The sequence below is a fragment of the Perognathus longimembris genome, chromosome 5 (genome assembly GCF_023159225.1).
Source record: "Perognathus longimembris pacificus isolate PPM17 chromosome 5, ASM2315922v1, whole genome shotgun sequence".
NCBI classification, from domain to species: domain Eukaryota; kingdom Metazoa; phylum Chordata; class Mammalia; order Rodentia; family Heteromyidae; genus Perognathus; species Perognathus longimembris.
Window position 1 is genome coordinate 6,935,315 of NC_063165.1, and position 17,527 is coordinate 6,952,841.

The following is a 17,527-nucleotide window of genomic DNA, read 5'->3' on the forward strand; positions in this document are numbered from 1 at the left end:
CTCAAAAGAGAAAAGAAAAGGGACAAAAGAGAAAACTGAAGCAGAGCTCACTCCATAATAAACAACCATGTAAATCATTTGCCAGGTCCATCCTGTGTAACAAAATGCACAGGAGAAATCCCTCTTGCAACCCTTTCATTGGCACAGATGCCACCTTGACTCCAGATCTCCAGAGACGAGCATCTGGTGGGTATGTATGAGACACTAATCTTTGGATGGAACCTTGCTGGTCTAACTCTCAATCCTTTGTGGATGTCAGAAGCTGAGGCTATCAGAAGCTAAGTGGATGTAGGAACCCCTCGAAGGACATGTCATGTCAGCCTTTCTATTTCCTGGTTATCAAATGCCAATTATAGGGGGAAAAAATGGCTTATGATTTGTAAATATTTTTCCTTATGTTATTAAACAGTGTTCATCATGCAGTATTTGCTTGAAGCCCTCTTTCATGGTCACACATGGAAAGCTATTTCCTTGCGCTTAGCTCTGCGCTTCCGTGTTCTCGCTATTTTAAAGCGAGTACGGCAAATGGTTCGCACCTTCTTCGCCTTCCCTCGAGATTTCTGGCTGGCAGAGTCCGCTAAAGGTTTTCCCGGTTTAAATGGACACCCAGTTCATCGATGGAAAACACACAGAGTTGAGGAGCCTGTGGTGGAATGGTACCACTCTTACGACTGCGTGCTGCCCTTGCAGAGAAAATAAAACAGGGGACAATATTTGTTTTGAGTTCAAGATTCACATAAAGAAAAAAAAGGGGGGGTGAGATAAGCCATCTGGATTTAGTTCTCATCACAGCCTTGCCCTGTGGACTTCAGGCCCTTTAACTTCCTAACAAGTCACGCACTCACACAGCACCATGGGAGGAGAAGGGACCTGGGAGAGATCCTGGAGCTTGAGGGCCATAGCGTCATTTCCTAGGTGAATCCTGACCATCATCCACGAAGTTTCATCCTGCGTGAAATAAGGGCCATGGGTTCATCTCACCCGAGATGCAAAACACAAATGAGACCGTGGAAGGGAAACTGCTTGTGAAACCCTAAGATTCAAATAACTTGAAGCTACTATTTTGGAAAGGTTAACGAGCTCAATCTGAAATAGAAGGTGCCTTTTGGCTTCAACACAACCTTACAGCTTACTTGTAATTAATTTTCAATTCAGTAGAGTCTAGCATTTCTCAAGTGTACTGGAGTCCAGAATTTTTTTTTATTTATACTGCATGTATTGACACGCTTCAGAAGTATGAATTTTATGGTTTGATTTCATGGGGTATAAGATGTATGGAACAAGTACTAAGTCTATCATGTACGGTAGCTTCAAGGCATAAAACAGCCATTACCCTTATGAGGCCCGATAATACATGTTAAAATAATACGTGTCACGCTAGGTGCTGGTGGCTCACGTCTGTAATCCTAGCTACTCAGGAGTCTGAGATCTGGGGAATCACAGTTCAAAGCCAGCCTGGGGAAGGAAAGTCTGAGACTCTGATCTCCAAAAATCTGAAAAGGAAGCTGTGGCTCAAGTGGAACTGTGCTAGCTTTGAGCAAAAAAGCTCAGGGGCAGTGCCTAGGCCCTCAGTTCAAGCCCTAGTACCTGAACCCTGCCCCCATGAGACTTACTTGAAAGTGGTCTCAGAATAATTTGTAATCATGGTTAAAACTTTTGAAAAGCAGTTTCACTTCATGTACCCAAGTATTAAGTTTCAGAATCTCTCACCAAGCCACGGTTCTGAAGGTGTATTTAAAAATTACACTAAATATGAAAACAGTTGTGTCAAAAGATGCTCAGGAGATTCAGAAAGTTTCCATTTTTGTTTGTTTGTGGCTAGTCCTGAGGCTTGAACTCGGCCTGTGTTCTGAGTTTCTTCTGCTCAAGGCTAGCACTCTACCACTTGAGCCACAGCACCATTTCCGCTTTTTCTGCGTAGTTCATTCAGTAGCTGAGCAGCTCAGATTACAGGAGTGAGCCACCAGCACCCAGAAAAGTTTCCAAATTTGAAAACAGCTGAATTCTGTTCACAAATCATGGCAGGATTAAAGTGCTGGACAACCTTTGCTGGACTATTCTGTGGCCATTAAAACCCATGTTTATAAAAAAAAAAAGTGTACAGTTTGGAAACATGCTCATAAGAATTCCTTCACAACCCACCTATAATCCCGCCCTCTTTTATCTCTTGAAGAAAAAGGGCAAGAAAGGCAAGATACTAAATTATATAGAGACTGTGAATCAGTATGTGTAATAAAAACCTGTCAGGCAACTATAGATTTCATATATTGTTTACTTATGAAAATTGTTTCTACTATAAACTTCATTGCTTTCTAACCACCTGCAGCGCGGTTTCCACTATTACACCCATTTTATAGATGAGAAAACTGCAACATGGAGACGTTCTATAATTGGGTCGCAGAACTGACTGGGATTCAACGCTGGGCAGTCTACAGTTTAAACACATACAGGGAAACAATCCGTCAAAATATTGGCCTCTTAGAAGTAGAAGCAAGGGCTGGGAATGGGGCCCAGTGGTAGAGGGCTTGCCTGGCATATGCGCATGAAGCCCTGGGTTCGATTCCCCAGCACCACATAAACGGAAAAGGCCAGAAGTGCTAGCCTTGAGCAAAAAGAAGCCAGGGTCAGCGCTCAGGCCCTGAGTTCGAGGGTCAGGACTGGCGAAGAAGAAGGGGGGAGGAGGAGGGGGAGGCAAAACGACGGCACTCCCTCTACTCTCTGCATTTAAAAAAAAAGGAAAAGCACAAGGGCGACATTACGCGTTGAAAGGGGGGTAAGGAGTTAACCTGTCTTCCTATGCCTGATCTGAGCAGAATTTTCTCCTTTCAAATCGATCGCCGACCCCGTTGCCACAACCAAGGAGTCCAGGGCGGCCAGGCCGCCCAGCAGCGCCCGGAGAAAAGCGGCTTTGTTTGGTCTGTGCCTAGCGAAGCCCGCCGCCCGTCAGGGCCTCCAGAACAGGCCTCCGAGCCCACGGACTACAACTCCCAGCCTGCAGGCTTCTGCGCGTGCGTCCTGAGGGACCAAGCCTACAAGTCCCAGGAAGCCTGGCGCCACGCGGAAGCGCGCGTGCGCCGGCGCGCCCGGTGCCCCGGCTTCTCCCTGGGGTTTGACCTACCAGCCGCCGCCGCCGAGAGGAAAGATGGCCGCCCCGGGGGTGTCCCTGCTCTCTCGGCAGGTGAGAAGCCCCGCACGGAGGCTCCCTCTCCCCCCTCACCCCCGTCTCCTCCTAGGGTGATCCCCGCGCCAGAGCCACGGAGTGAGGCCTCTGTCCAAGGTCGTGGGGCCCCGCGCGGTGGGGGTGCGGTGCGGGGGACCCCCGGGAGGGAAGGAGATCCGGCTTCCCCCTCGCGGGGCCGAGAGCGGGAGGCGCTCCAGGCCGTGACCTTGGGGCCGTGACCTTGGGGCCGCGTCCCGCGACGCCCGCCCCGGCCCCGGCCCCCGGAGGACGGCTGGGCCTCCCGGACCCCGGCGCCGCGTCCCGGGCCTAGGCGGTGAGACCTGTCCGCGGTCACTAGCAAGGCTTGGTCCCGAAGGGGGCGTGCTGGGGTGCGAACCCCGGGAGTCGGGCTGACGCGACCGCTTGTCGCTTAACGTGATTTCTTCCAAAAAAAAAAAAAAAAAAAAAGCGTTCCCCGAGAATTTCCAAGCCTCCCCCCCCCCCCCAGGAAGTAGGCGGACGTGAAGCCAGTGTGACCTGGCCTTAAGGATTCCGAAGAGAGCGTCTCTCCGCTAGGACCAGAGCCATTTTAAATACTCAAAAAAATAAATAAGCAGACTGACTCAGGATTGATTTTAAATTTGGGGGGTAAAAAACAACATTTAAGTTCCTTAGCAAGTGCATCTGTTACAAATCATAAGCAGGGTCTCCCACGTTAAAATACCTGCTTAAGAATGTGGTCGTATGAATGCCAAAGTGTGTGTGTGTGTGTGTTTAAAGGGAAAAAAACAAACATGTCCTCCCTGGAGGTAAGTGTTTTGTACACCCATGTGCTAACTCTATCCCCTCCCTACAAACTAGGAAGTTGGTGGGAGGACAGTTTCCCAGCAATTTGGGATGATTCTCAGTACTGAAATGTACTTGTAGGTAATAAAAAGCAGTTTGTAGTTGTGTACTCTGTATGATACTATAAAAAGATACCAGCGGGGCACTGGTGGCTTACACCTACAATCCTACCTAATCCTAGCTGAAGTCTGAGGATCCCAGTTCAAAGCCAGTGGGGGCAGAAAGTACAAGAGACCCTTATCTCCAATAAACTACTCAGAAAAAGGCAGAGGTGGAGCTGCGGCTCAAGTGGTAGAGAGCTAGCCTTGAGCATAAAGAGACTCAGGGACAGTACCCAGGCCCAGACTGCCAGCACCAGAACCAGCAATACATATAGTATTTATGTATATCATATATATATGAAGCTAATCCTTTAGGAATTTTTTTTGTATCACTGAGATAAATTAGAAATCCTTCAGGTAATTTTGTTTAATTGTTTCACTTTGTTTTAAAGGTGAGATGCTTCAACACGTCAGTGGCCAGGCCCTTCAGCAAGATTGTGAGGGTATGTTCATTTATATTCTTTTGTCATTGCAAAGCAAATAAAAGTGTGAAGCAACAACAGTTGCCTTAGATTTCAAGTAATTGGATATCTTAAAAGCCAGGCATCACTGGCTCACACCTGTAATCTGGCTACTCACGAGGCTGAGATCTGAGGATCAAAGTTTGAAGCCAGCCCACTCCACTAATCTACAAAAAAAAAACCAGAAGTGGAGTTGTGGCTCTCGTGCTAGAGCTCTTGCCTTGTGCAAAAGAAGCTCAGAGACAGAACCCAGGCCCTGAGTTCAAGTCCTAAGACCAGCACTCACGCAAAATAAATTAAAGCAATTAAATGCAAGTAGCTAGAGCTAGAAGGGACTTTGGACACTGTCTTCAAATGTACAAGTGGAGAAGCTCAAAATGGACCAAGCCAAGGAAATGTACTTAATCTTCTATTTGAGAATTGCCATTTAAAACTACTCTTTGATGGCTGTTTACAATAGATGTATTCTTTCACTTGTAAATATTTAACTCCTGTTTTTTGTTTGATTTGCTTTTTGTTTTATTGTGGTACTGGGGATAGAATCCGAGGCCTTTTGAGAGCTAGGCAAGCGCTCACACTAGCAACTTCCCAACCCTAAGTCTGTTCTTGAGAGTGTACTGTTACCTTACCTGCTTTTCCTTTTTCCTTGGCCTGTCCTTTCTGTTGAAAGCCCCCTGTTCAGATATATGGCATTGAAGGGCGCTACGCCACCGCTCTTTATTCTGCTGCATCTAAACAGAAGAAGCTGGAACAAGTGGAGAAGGAGTTACTAAGAGTATCGGTAAGTACCGTGCTTCTTTGTCATGTGTTAAGTTCCTATTGCACATGTTTGACTTCAAGTTATTTGACTGTGTCCATATGAAAAGAACTGACAAGAGGGAGGGAGGGCAGGCAAGCAGGCAATGGAGGGGTGACTAAACACAGAGCACATTGTAAGCAAATATGGATATGTCAAAATGAAACCCTCTTGTACAATTAATAGATTTTAACTAAAAAAAAGTGTCAGAAACAAGAACAAAAAGCTGTTTCCAGTAAACATGTTATTAGTAATAACATAGTTTTTGTTCTTCAGAAACTATTATGTAATAGGAACAAGCAGGCACATAAAAGGATATTAGTAGTAGGAACTGATAGTTCCAGTTAAGAAAACATAGAAGAGTTGATACTGGTGGCTCACACCTATAATCCCAGCTACCCAGGAGGCTGAGATCTGAGAATCACAGTTCCAAACCCGCCTGTTAGACTCTTATCTTCAATTAACCACAGAAAGCTGGAAGCGGAGCTTTGGTTTAAGTGGTAGAGCCACTACCCTTAAACATAAAAGCTTAGGGACAGCATCCAGGCCCAGGACAATTTAACGCCCCAGACTAGGTGGGTGGGGGGGGGGGGCGGGGGAGACAAAGCATAGAAATAGAAAACCAAATATAAGAGATGGTTTAAGAACACTTGACAATTAAAAGGAGCAGTCTTTACAGTACATCTGTCAAATAAGAGAGTTTGTTTTACTGAGAATTATCTGTATATGTGTTTACATATGCACCATGCAGTAAAGTTTTTGGCCGCCAAATTTTATTTTTGGTTGCTTTTGTGTTTTGGTGTACTGGAGTTTAAGCCTCGGGCCTCGCGCTCACTCTGTCCTCATGATCTCGCTCAGCTGGTGCTCTACCACTTGAGCCACCCTCCATCCCTGCTTCCTGCTGGTCATTTTGGAGGCAGACTGGACGTTTCTAACTATGCTGACTTCAGACCATAGTTCTCTGGATCTTTGCTCCCTGAGTAGCTAAGAATTATGGATTTGGGCCACCAGCTAATTTTTATGACCTTTCTTGAAAAGTAAAATACATATAAGAAACTTCATGGGGCTGGGGATATGGCCTAGTGGCAAGAGTGCTTGCCTCGTATACATGAGGCCCTGGGTTCGATTCCCCAGCACCACATATACAGAAAACAGAAAATGGCCAGAAGTGGCGCTGTGGCTCAAGTGGCAGAGTGCTAGCCTTGAGCAAGAAGAAGCCAGGGACAGTGCTCAGGCCCTGAGTCCAAGCCCCAGGACTGGCCAAAAAAAAAAAAAGAAACTTCATAAAGCATTACCAAGTGTTTTAAAAGAACATTTTATAGTGTGTAGAACACGATGCAGTTGATATTCCTACAGTCAGAAGTGTATTTGACTGTCAACTTTTCTTCACGTGTGCTTAAGACTGACTCTCCTAATTCATCAGAAAGCATGTGTAGCAGGTGGCATCATTTATGTTTTAAATAACCTAAGCAGTTACTTTTGGTACTTTCAGCAACTCCTGAAGGACCCCAAAGTGTCTGCTTCTATTCTGAATCCATATGTTAAGCGTTCAGTTAAAGCAAAAAGCCTGAGTGACATCACAGCAAAAGAGAGGTTTTCCCCTCTCACAGCCAACCTGATGAGTAAGTATTAAAACTTCATTTGCGTTTCCTTAAAACCTGGCTGCCACAAATGTGCTTTGTGGCCTAGGGGCCATTGGCATTGAAGAATCTGTAGGCTCACCCCAGTCTGCTAAGTCCAGATCTGTTAAGTGGCTTTCAAGTCACCTTGTTGACACAATCATCCTTGAAGAGCCAGAGGATAGAGAGGCGCAAGGATATGCGATGATGTCGGTGGTATAGTTCCAGCACATGGAAGACACCACTTGGAATCGTACCACGAAAAATGGTTGCTATACAGCAGACATTGAAGCCAGCTGAATCCTTGAGTTCCTTTGGATGGTGTTTCATAGCCAAATGACAAAGTCAGAAAGCAAGTTCCTAAATATATTCATATCATCATCTCTACACGTAGACAGGATGCTCATTTGGGGATTGGTAGCCAAATATTGGAAACTGTAACTTAAATATGAAAACCAGATTGCAGGCTGAATGTAAGAAATCTGTTTCAGACCTGGGGGCGTGGCGCAAGGGCAAGAGTGCTGGCCCAGCAAGCACGAGGCTCTGCGTTCAAACCACACCACAGAGTAAAAAAGTGTTGTGTACGTACACGAAGACACATAATAATTTAAGTGCTTATTCAGGCTTTTATGGGTCTCTTCTTTATTTTGTTTTCAAGACAGTGTATTTTTAACAAGTAATAGCTTCTCCATTCACCACATCTTGCTTAGGAGGCTGAGATCCGAGGATCCTGGTTTGAGGCCAGCCCAACCCAGGCAGATAAATCCGATATGCAGCTTACTTGGAGATTAACCAGCAAAAAAGTCAGAACTGGGGGTGTGGCTAAGGTGGTAGAGCTGTAGCTCTGAGCAAAAAAGCGGGTCAGAAGCACTAGTTCAAGCCCTGGTATCAGCATAAAACTAAAGACATTGAGTGTAGTATTTTAAGGCTGCCAGCAAAGTTTGCTTTGGAGATGATTGTAAAGGAATTTCACAAGCCTTTGAGACGCTTTCACTTTCGCAGATTTACTTGCTGAGAATGGCCGCCTCACCAACACCCAGGGCATCGTCTCTGCCTTCTCCACCATGATGAGCGTGCACCGTGGAGAGGTGCCGTGCATTGTGACCACGGCCGCTGTGAGTAGCGGCTCCTGCGTGGGTCCGGGCAGGCCCGGGGAGGGGCCCCCTCGTCCCGACACCCCCCCAGGCTTCTCCGAGCGCTGTGAACACTCACCTGGAAAGAGCCACTGATGTCTGTGACGTGCCACCCTGGGCTATAGTAACAAATCCTGCCATGTGCTGGGTACTTTGTCATTTATTTTTTGATGTACTAGCGGAAGACCCGTATGAGATAGAATAATGACCCTTATTTTGCAGACTAGTGAAGACCAGAGATATTTAAGTCGCTTGCGCAAGGTCACCCACAGGATTTGAACGCAGGCCTCTCAGAAGTCCTTGCGGCATACTGTATTACCTCGCCAGCAGGAGCTCGTTGCCTTTGTGCATTTCCTCCCTGATTGCTGTTCAGTCGGCACAGTCCCCTGGCCTGGGGCTTGGACCTGAGTAGAACGTGGAGGCTTACAACAGGCAGCACCGGGCCTCATGGAGTTCATAGTTGGGGGGGTCAGGGCATTGCTTCAGACAGCTTCCGCAGGCTCTTGTGCCCTGAGTCAGTGTCGCGGGGCAGCCAGGATCCCCGGTGTTTCACACAGGAGCCCCCTGGCCTGCCTTCATGGAGCACGCCCACTGCAGTTTGTTCTTTCCTTTTACTCTGGAGGTTTCTTTTCTGCTTGTTGAAGGAATGGTTTTCTCTTTTTCAGCCTTTAGACAGCACTGTTCTCGCTGAACTAACGACCGTCCTGAAGAGCTTCCTAAGCCAAGGCCAGGTGCTGAAACTGGATGTGAAGGTACGTTCCAGACGTTTCCAGTGAGTGGCCTTGGGTTAGCAGACTTTATTACAGTAATTATAGATAGAAAATATAGTGAAATGTCAGATCCATTTGATCTCTTTTGTGTTAGCCCTGGGGCTTGAACTCAGGGCTTGGGCATTGTCCCTGAGCATTAAGCACTTAAGGCTGGTGCTCCGCCTCTTGACCCCAAGCTCTACTTCTGGCCTTTTGGTGTTTAATTGGAAACCAGAGTCTCTCACGGACTTTCCTGCCCTGGCTGGCTTTGAACCGTGATCCTCAGATCTCAGCCTCCTGAGTAGCTGGGGTGACAGGCGGGAACCTCTGGCACCCAGCCACATCTGTTCCATGGATGGTTTCACATCTGCATCTTGTAGACGTAGCTTTTCCTGCTGGCGTAGCACCTCCAGCCGTTCCAGACACTTCCCTGGCCCCGTGATGTGTGAAATGATGTCTGTGTTTCACGCTTGCTCCGGTGTTCTTCCTAGACTGACCCAGCCATCATGGGTGGAATGATTGTCCGCATCGGGGAGAAGTATGTCGATATGTCTGCCAGAACCAAGATTCAGAAGCTGTGCAAAGCTATGCGGGAGCTGTGAACTGAACACTCCCACCAGCGGGAATTCTTGAGCTTGAACTGCAATAAAATGCTTCCTACACAGACTATATTGTGTTCGCTGTCTTCGAACGTGGAATTCAAAGATGCTTATTTTCCTCCTTTTCCCAGAGTCCCCCTCCTTGTAAGGTTAAAAAGCTCTTTGGGCTGGAGAATTAGGTTTCAGTAGATCATCCTGAGGAGTTTGTTAATTAGTTGGTTAAACACAGCATCTACAGGGTCATTCAAAAACTCTCTGGTACTGCCAGCCAAAGCTCATCTCTCAGGATAGTGGAGAACTTGGGGTCCACACCCGGTTGTCACATGATTACATCCTGCTCCAGGAGTCTCCCTAGGGAGACCCCCTCCTCACAGAAGTGCTTAATTCTGTCATAACTCTTCACTTATAGGATGTTCCGTAGCTTTCAGAGCCATGTCGTGCACACCTTAAGCTTCTTGATAACCTTGTGCTGAGAGGACTTTACAAAGGAGAAGAGTAGTTGAGGAGTCCTCGGGGTTTGCTTGGGGTGACAGCCAGGGGTGTGAGCTGCCCCCAGGCAAGTCCTTGGTCCTCACCTGGTCCCTCAGACATCTCCATCTGCCCAGCAGCCAAAAGCAACTCCCGCTCAGCTCTCCCCACATTTCCTGAGCAGCTGGAGGGGCTCCTGGCTGGGGAGGGCCGGGCAGAACCTGCTCAGGGCCACACCCATGCAGGCGTAGGGCCAGGGCGCCCTCCACCTTGCTGTCATGTCGGGCTTTACCGGTGGCATCCTGAAGCTAACCCCAGAAGGGCCAAGCGGGGCAGTCGACAGCATTTGGGCCTCTCCATGCTTTCCCAGGAGCCCAAAGGGCCTACATGGCCACTTAGCTTGCTAGCCAGTCCTCTAGCTTGGAGGTGGGCCACTGAGAGTCCCTCGAGACGTTATTAGACATAACACCCCGGAAGTATAGTGCCTTCAGAGCTGTGGGTGCGCCTCTTTCTTCAGCTTGACCTTGTGTGGTGGGAGACTTCACCGTGCCTGTGCAGGAACCCCGTCCGGCTACGTTCACCTAGCCGGGGTAACAGGCCAGTGCCAAACCTCCATCCTCCCAACCGCAGCCTCCTAAGTAGCCATGATTGATTACAGGTGTGAGACATCAAAGCCTACATTTTTAAACCCAAATGTGCCCAATCGGGAGCTAAACACTGGATGGTACGCAAGCAGTTACAAAGGAATTAAGTGAAGTAAAATAGACTCTCTGGAGAGCGCTAACAGCATATAGTTCTTTAGAAAGACTAAGTCAAAGCCCAACAAAATTAAGTACCAGGAAATAGGTACTGGCAAGAAAGAAGGTGGGGCCGAGGGGAAAGGGATGGAAGAAGGAAGGGGGGGAGTGGAGGAATGCAGGCAAGAATTCATTTTATACCACAGAATTGAGAAATACAAGGAAAGGGGTAGGCCCAATCAAGATGCATTGTGCACGTAAACTGCTTAGTTGAAGGGCAACTTCTTTGGACAACTACTTAAATTAAAAAAATTCAAAAAAGTACATGAAGTCCTTAATATCAAGCTGTAAGCCAGGTCCTGGTGGCTCATGCCTGTAATCCCAGCTATTCAAGAAGCTGAGATCCAGAGGATTGAGATTTGAAGCCATTCTGGGCAGAATGGCCTGTGAGACTCCATCTCTAATTACTTAGCAAAAAGCAGGGCTGGGGGCCAGCTCAATTGAGGGAGCAAGCACTAAGTCAAGCAAACCACTCAAGCACAAGGCCCTGAGTTCAAACCTCAGTATTAACCAAAAAGGAAAAAAAAAAAATGAAGTCATGGAAGAATATGTATATCTGATTTAAAAGATGGCAATGTAAACATGGCAAGATTTACATAGATTATGTAGCCAAGACAGGGCCTCATACTTTGGACGTGATCAACTCATGCTAACTACTAAATAGAACAAGAGAATTTAAAGTGCTCATACCATATATACACACAGAAAAAAACAAACATGAAATACATCAAAAGGATAACTTACAGGACACTGAGGCAGGAGAATAAAGAGTTCAAGGCCAACCTGGGCATCAAAGCAAGACTCTTTCTTAAGAAAGAAAACTATTTTTTGTGTGGAAGAATATTTCCACTAAGTGATTTTATTGCTTCTGTATTCTTTTTCTGGGCATGCTTAATTTTCTGCATTAAAAAGGATTACTTGTTAGTAAAAGAAGATGTATATTGTTGAATGAAATATTGCTGTGATTGGTTCCACTGGTGTCTGAATTTGGTCAGTAGGAATCTGTTCAACATGTCTTATACTATGTTGTCAGTGTGATTGCTTTCCCTTTCTGGCTGTGACCTCATCAAACTTGAACTACGTATATTTTGTGTATATAATGTACCATTTATTTTAATAGCCATTTATTCATTTACTTATTTACTTATTTGAGATGGAGTCTCCCTACAATCTTCCTAAATGGTCTCTTAAATCCTGGGGGTGGGGGCTGGAGAATATAGCCTAGTGGCAAGAGCGCTTGCCTCGTATACATGAAGCCCTGGGTTCGATTCCCCAGCACCACATATACAGAAAATGGCCAGAAGTGGCGCTGTGACTCAAGTGGTAGAGTGCTAGCCTTGAGCAAGAAGAAGCCAGGGACAGTGCTCAGGCCCTGAGTCCAAGGCCCAGGACTGGAAAAAAAAAAAAAAAAATCCTGGGGATGGGGAGGTTGTTGCTTTGGGGTTTGCTTTCTTTTGCTAGTCCTGGAGCTTGAACTCAGGGCCTGAGCACTGTCCCTGGCTTCTTTTTGCTCAAGGCTAGCACTCTACTACTTGAGCCACAACACCACTTCCAGCTTTTTCTGATAATGTGGTGCTGAGGAATCAAACCCAGGGCTTCGTGCATGCTAGACAAGCACTTTACCACTAAGCCACGTCCCCAGCCCAAATCTTGGGTTTTAAGTAATCCTCCTTTCTCAATCTCTTAAGATACAGGAACTATAGCTATGTACCACTGTGCCAGGCTCAGTTTATTTCTAAGCAAGAAAAGGGCATAAGAATTTTGTGTTTAATAGCTCAACAGCTATGTACATATGATTATATAAGATGAGGCTAAGCAAAATGAACTCCAAGAGAAGGACACAGGAGGACTTTATTGTTGTTACGTTTAATGTACTAGGTGAATTTCCTGTGGTGTACCCCACGTGGTTACTGTAATTAAAAAAATAAACAAACCCCAGTACCACCACCACCAAAAAAAAAAGAATTTTGTGTTTCTCCATAATGGGAACATACTTGTTTTCAAAGAACAAGCTGGAAGCCAGTGGCTCATGTCTGTGACCTCACTACTTCAGAGGCTGAGGTCAAGATAGACCAAGATAGCCTAGGCAGGAAACTTCACGAGACCTCCCCTCTTACCAATCAATAAGCTGAGTGTGGAGGAACACGCCATTCCAGCTACAAAAGGAAATCTAAAGGAAGGGGATTATGGTCTAAACACACACTCAAGCAGAAAGTCCCTGTTTTATAAATAAGCAGCACAAAAAAAGGCTATCGAGGTGTGACTCTGGCCATGGGCCCTCCAGCAGTGTGCCTGCTTCAAGTCCCAGTACTACCAAAAATCAACAGGAAAAAGATAAACATATGTACCTTTGGGGATTTTTTTCAGGGTGGTTTTTTTTTTTTAATGTGCTATAACAATTCAGCCAGCATCCAAGCCAGACTTATTTGTAATCCGTTAAATCGGTGACAAAATTGGGGAGAAGTCCCTCAAAACCAGAATGGAAGAAAACACTATAAATAATGCAATTAAATTTAGGGTAGAGTTTGCTAATGGCAGAAGCCAAAGGAAAAGGTTTGAACCCTGGTTTGTTGGAAGGCGCGGGAGGCCCAAGGCGTCCTTCTGAATGACTCTGTAGGACAATCAGGGTCTTTGGCTCTCCCAGTTTCTTATCCCATTCATCACGGAGCTCATATTCTCAGAAATATTTGGCACAGGACAATCTATTTCTGCTTGGGATTAGCTACTTCTCAGAAGAAAGTAAAGGAGAAATGAAAGGGTTGTTGGCCTGTTTTCCTTTTTAGGTTTATTTTTGCATAATTTTCCTTTTTCAAGAAGCACCCTCAGGAAGAGACCGTTTTCAGAGCTATCCACATCCTGTATGTCAGAGGAGGTGGGACAGAAAAGAACCCAAAACAATCCACTGTAGCAGGGTTGGCTTTTCTCATTTTATTCATGAACTATGTGAATTTAAACCATACAGGTCAAAAGGACCCCAGAGTTGACCCTCTTGAAGTTCAAGATGCCCAGGAACAGCAATTTGAATTGATGTGTGCTACTGATTTAACCAAAAATTTAAAAAAGAAGAAACTCAGTTACCAAAATCTGAATTGGTAAAACTTAACATTTCAAACAGCTAAATAAAGTGCTAAAGGAACACAAATAGGAGAACAACCTCAGCTTCTTTCAAAAAAAAACAAACGAACAAATAAGAAACTGGATGTTTTGGCCCTGCTTCATCAAATTTTAGACAAATACATAATTCTACCATTTATGATAGTATCTAGTCATTTTCAGAACTCCATTAACATGACATAGCAGACAATATAATCTCCCTTTTATGGAAAATTAAACAGTACCGTTATTTGGCAACAGAAGTATATTACAGTCCAGGACATCATCCTTCAATGGGAGAGCCTACCCTTACCCCAGGCCGGGCTACGCACAGAGCTACATATCCCCGGCTCCATGGCCCACTTTGTCACTGGCGATGCAAGGACTCAGTGTTATAGCTGATTACATTCTTTTGCACACAAAGGCTACCTGGGAGAGCTGGCCAGCACTACTGGGTAGGCCCCCGTGTGCTGACGTTTCTTGTCCTCCACAGGTCTTGGAACACCCAGAGCTCTGGAGACATCAACTGGTCAACCGTTCCCGCTCACCACTCGCTTTCCATCCCAGCTGAGCGCGGGAGGAGTCAGGGCTTAGCTTGGTGGGTAGATCAGAGTTTGCCTCGTCCTGTTCCCTGATCGACAGGGTTGTCCCTGGCTCTCCTTGAACAAAGGGATCTCAGAATGGCTCCCTCTTTGGAAAGAAAGGTAGTCACAAGACCACATGGGCAGTTCTTCAGGATGATTTGCAGGAAACTTCCGGAACTCAAAACTTCCTAGACCCTTGAAGTCCAGGAAGTCAGTGAGCCCCAGCTTCACCAGATAAGGGACCTCAACTGTTGGTTGGCAGCGTTCAGAGGCACACAGCTTTTTGAAAGAAGTGCTGTGAGCCTGACACTTTTCCTCTCTGCCATGGAGCACTGGCCCTAACATTCCACATCAGTGCTCACCACCCATGCCCCGGGGTCACCAGAGCCAGGCCCACTTAGGTGCCCTGAGGTCACTCTGCATGCTCTCCTGGGACTTGGACACATGGGTAGAACTCTCCTAGGCTGCAGATACTTTTCGAGGAAGGGAAAGGGGAAGGGAAGGAAAGGCCTCTTACCCTGGAGGTCTCCGTCAAAGCCTCAGGCACAGCCCTCCGTGAGCTTGCTCTGCAGCTGGCTGCCTAGTCTCCCTGCCCGCAGAGAGCTTGGCCTGGGAGCTGGGGACCTGCCCTCTGGCCCGGCCTGCTGTGCAAAATGGTTAGACAGAGCCTGACCACACACCCCGGGAGCTCCTGGAAAAGGCAAACACCAGAGTGGGATGCCCAGTTCATCCACAAAGATTGCAAAAACAGTGTGACCTCCTTGAAGGCCCCCTGGATGCTCTGGCCACTCTGGATTCCTGTCTCCTCCATTAGAACCCAAGGAAGCATCGATGGCATGCGGACCTGAAGGAAGACACTCTCCGGCCTCTCATTTTTCCTGACACAAACACCTTCCACTCATCTGTCGCTTATCTACATAAATCAAATATTTGATACCTGTTCTGGGGTTTGAATGGAGGGTCTAGATTCTCTTTCTGAGCTGCTTCTGCTCAAGGCTAGCACCTCTACCACTTGAGCCACAGCCCTACTTCTAGTTTTCTGGTGGTTAATGGACTTAAGAGTCTCATGAGCTTTCCTTCCTGGGCTGGCTTTGAATCACAACCTTCAGATCTCAGCCTCCTGAGTGGCTAGGATTACAGGTGTGAGCCCCCAGTGCTCATCTACAAATCAATTTGTTGGGGTTTTTTTTTTTTGGTACTGGGGATTGAACCCAGGACATTGTACTTGCTAGGCAAGTGCTTTGCCACTGAGCTACATCCCAGCCCCACAAATCAATTTTTAATGTAACATGGAGGGTCATTCTAGGTCAGGGCTACAGAACATTTGAACATTTTTCCTGTGGTCACTCCAATGCCCACTTCATTCCCTGCAAAGGGGTAAAATGACTCCTTGGACATTTCTAACCATATACAACTTAGACTTTTTTAATAGAAGAAAATTTAGTTGGGTTGAACCCAAAACAATCTGATGAAGGACTTTCTACTCCTGGAACAGGTTTAAATTTTTTTTCTATAGTTTTATGCACTTACATTAGATTCCTAAAATACTCTCATATACATACAGAAAAAATAATCTCTCATGGACAATCACATTTTACAAGAACAAGTTAAAGATTTTAGACTACAGCATCTGTGTTGTGTATGCAACATTTAACACCACGGGCTCTTACATGCCATCTATACACTTAATCATGGTCATTTCCAGAAACACAGAGCAGAGCTTCACAATGAATTAGGGAAAGAGCACAGCTTTCCCACATTGTATCATAGTGCGCATGTTTCTTTGCTGGGAATAGCATAAGATGCAGAACCCCGGAAGCAGTCGAGTGATTTTATCCCACGCGGGATGTGTGAGTCGCTTCTGTATACTAAAGTTTATACGTCACAGCGTTGATGGAGCTAGGGCAATACAATGCAGGGGTGCAGACTTGTGAAGGGGCCACAAGGCCACAGACCAGCTTGTGGGCTGCAATGGATAAGATCTGAGGTCCATCCCATAGCTCCAAGACACCTGACAGTGTGTGCTTCCATTGCATATCTGAAATGAGGCATCATAGATATCTTGCTAGATGCAGTACCTACTTCCTAACACGATGACCATTCTGCAGAGAACGTTTTTGAGAATGTTCTGTATCGGAAAACTGTTCACGCATTAAACCTAACACTGACACAAGAGATGCCTCCAGAGAGCATTCCTTCAGAATTTCTAGAGTTTGGAATATAGCTTGACACGTGGGAACAAAGATCTGTGTGGCTATTTCATTCAAGGTGACTGAAGTCCACAGGAGGTGAGTTTACAACTGCAGTGTGGCCTTCTCTCCATATTTCCACTTAGCAAATATAATCCCAGATGAATGGAATCAGGAAGCACAGTGGGGATTACTCTCTCTCTCTCTCTCTCTCTCTCTCTCTCTCTCTCTCTCTCTTTCTCTGTGTGTGTGAGAGAGAGAGAGACAGGCAAAGAGAAAGAGGAGAAGGAAGAGGAAAGGAAGAAGAAGGAGAAGAAGGAGGAGGAGGAAGAGGAGGAGAAGAAGTGAGACTATATTTATAAAAAAGCAAGCAGAAATGCAAACGTTTTGGAGCAAAAGGTTGTGAAAGAAAGCAACTGGCACACACAGCTTGTGTGATCACTGGATTCTTCTAGAACTCTCAGTCACCCAGCAGGGCTCTTTTCTCTCTGCTGACCACACTCACTGCAAAGCCATACAAGAGATCCTCTGGAGAGATCCCAGCCCAGGCTGCGGCCTCACAGAAAGAGGGTGTCAGGGGGCCTCTGGGGGAGTTGGCAGCGGGCTCTGTCCACCCCCTACCCACCCCCCGCTACTCCAGGAAGTGGCTACCAGGGATGGAGTACTTCCTGGACCCTCCTGCTTCCGTTTCAATGCAAAAAGGTTCCCTCCCTCACCAGGAACAGGGAGAAACAGTCTTAGGAGATGACTAATGACCAAAGGAGTGAGTTCAATAGTAAAGGTTCAAAGGTCACCTGATATCCAGTTGCCAGCCCTAAACTGGGATCTAGGAGAAGCGCTCCCTTTCTGACTTAAAGGTGCAGCTGTCAAATCAGAGTTTGGGTTTTATACCTCTAATTATCCCATACCATTGATGCTTTAAGGAAACAAAT

The 17,527-nt window shown here is 46.3% G+C and overlaps 1 protein-coding gene across 1 annotated transcript; it reads left to right on the forward strand.

Moving 5' to 3' along the window:
- Positions 1-3,055: 3,055 nt before the first annotated feature.
- On the forward strand, positions 3,056-9,531 carry Atp5po (ATP synthase peripheral stalk subunit OSCP). The gene is made up of 7 exons (XM_048346278.1): positions 3,056-3,178; positions 4,500-4,550; positions 5,239-5,349; positions 6,857-6,986; positions 7,986-8,098; positions 8,782-8,868; positions 9,357-9,531. Exons 1-7 carry the CDS (start codon positions 3,143-3,145, stop codon positions 9,465-9,467), a joined length of 639 nt encoding a protein of 212 aa, XP_048202235.1. The 5' UTR covers positions 3,056-3,142; the 3' UTR covers positions 9,468-9,531.
- The last annotated feature ends 7,996 nt before the right edge of the window (positions 9,532-17,527 follow it).

Bases quoted from the DNA above. Each gene is read 5' to 3' on its own strand.
- Atp5po (XM_048346278.1), top strand. From the start codon at position 3,143: ATGGCCGCCCCGGGGGTGTCCCTGCTCTCTCGGCAG. The intron at 8,099-8,781 runs GTGAGTAGCGGC...TCTCTTTTTCAG, and splicing joins GCATTGTGACCACGGCCGCT to CCTTTAGACAGCACTGTTCT. The intron at 8,869-9,356 runs GTACGTTCCAGA...TGTTCTTCCTAG, and splicing joins TGCTGAAACTGGATGTGAAG to ACTGACCCAGCCATCATGGG.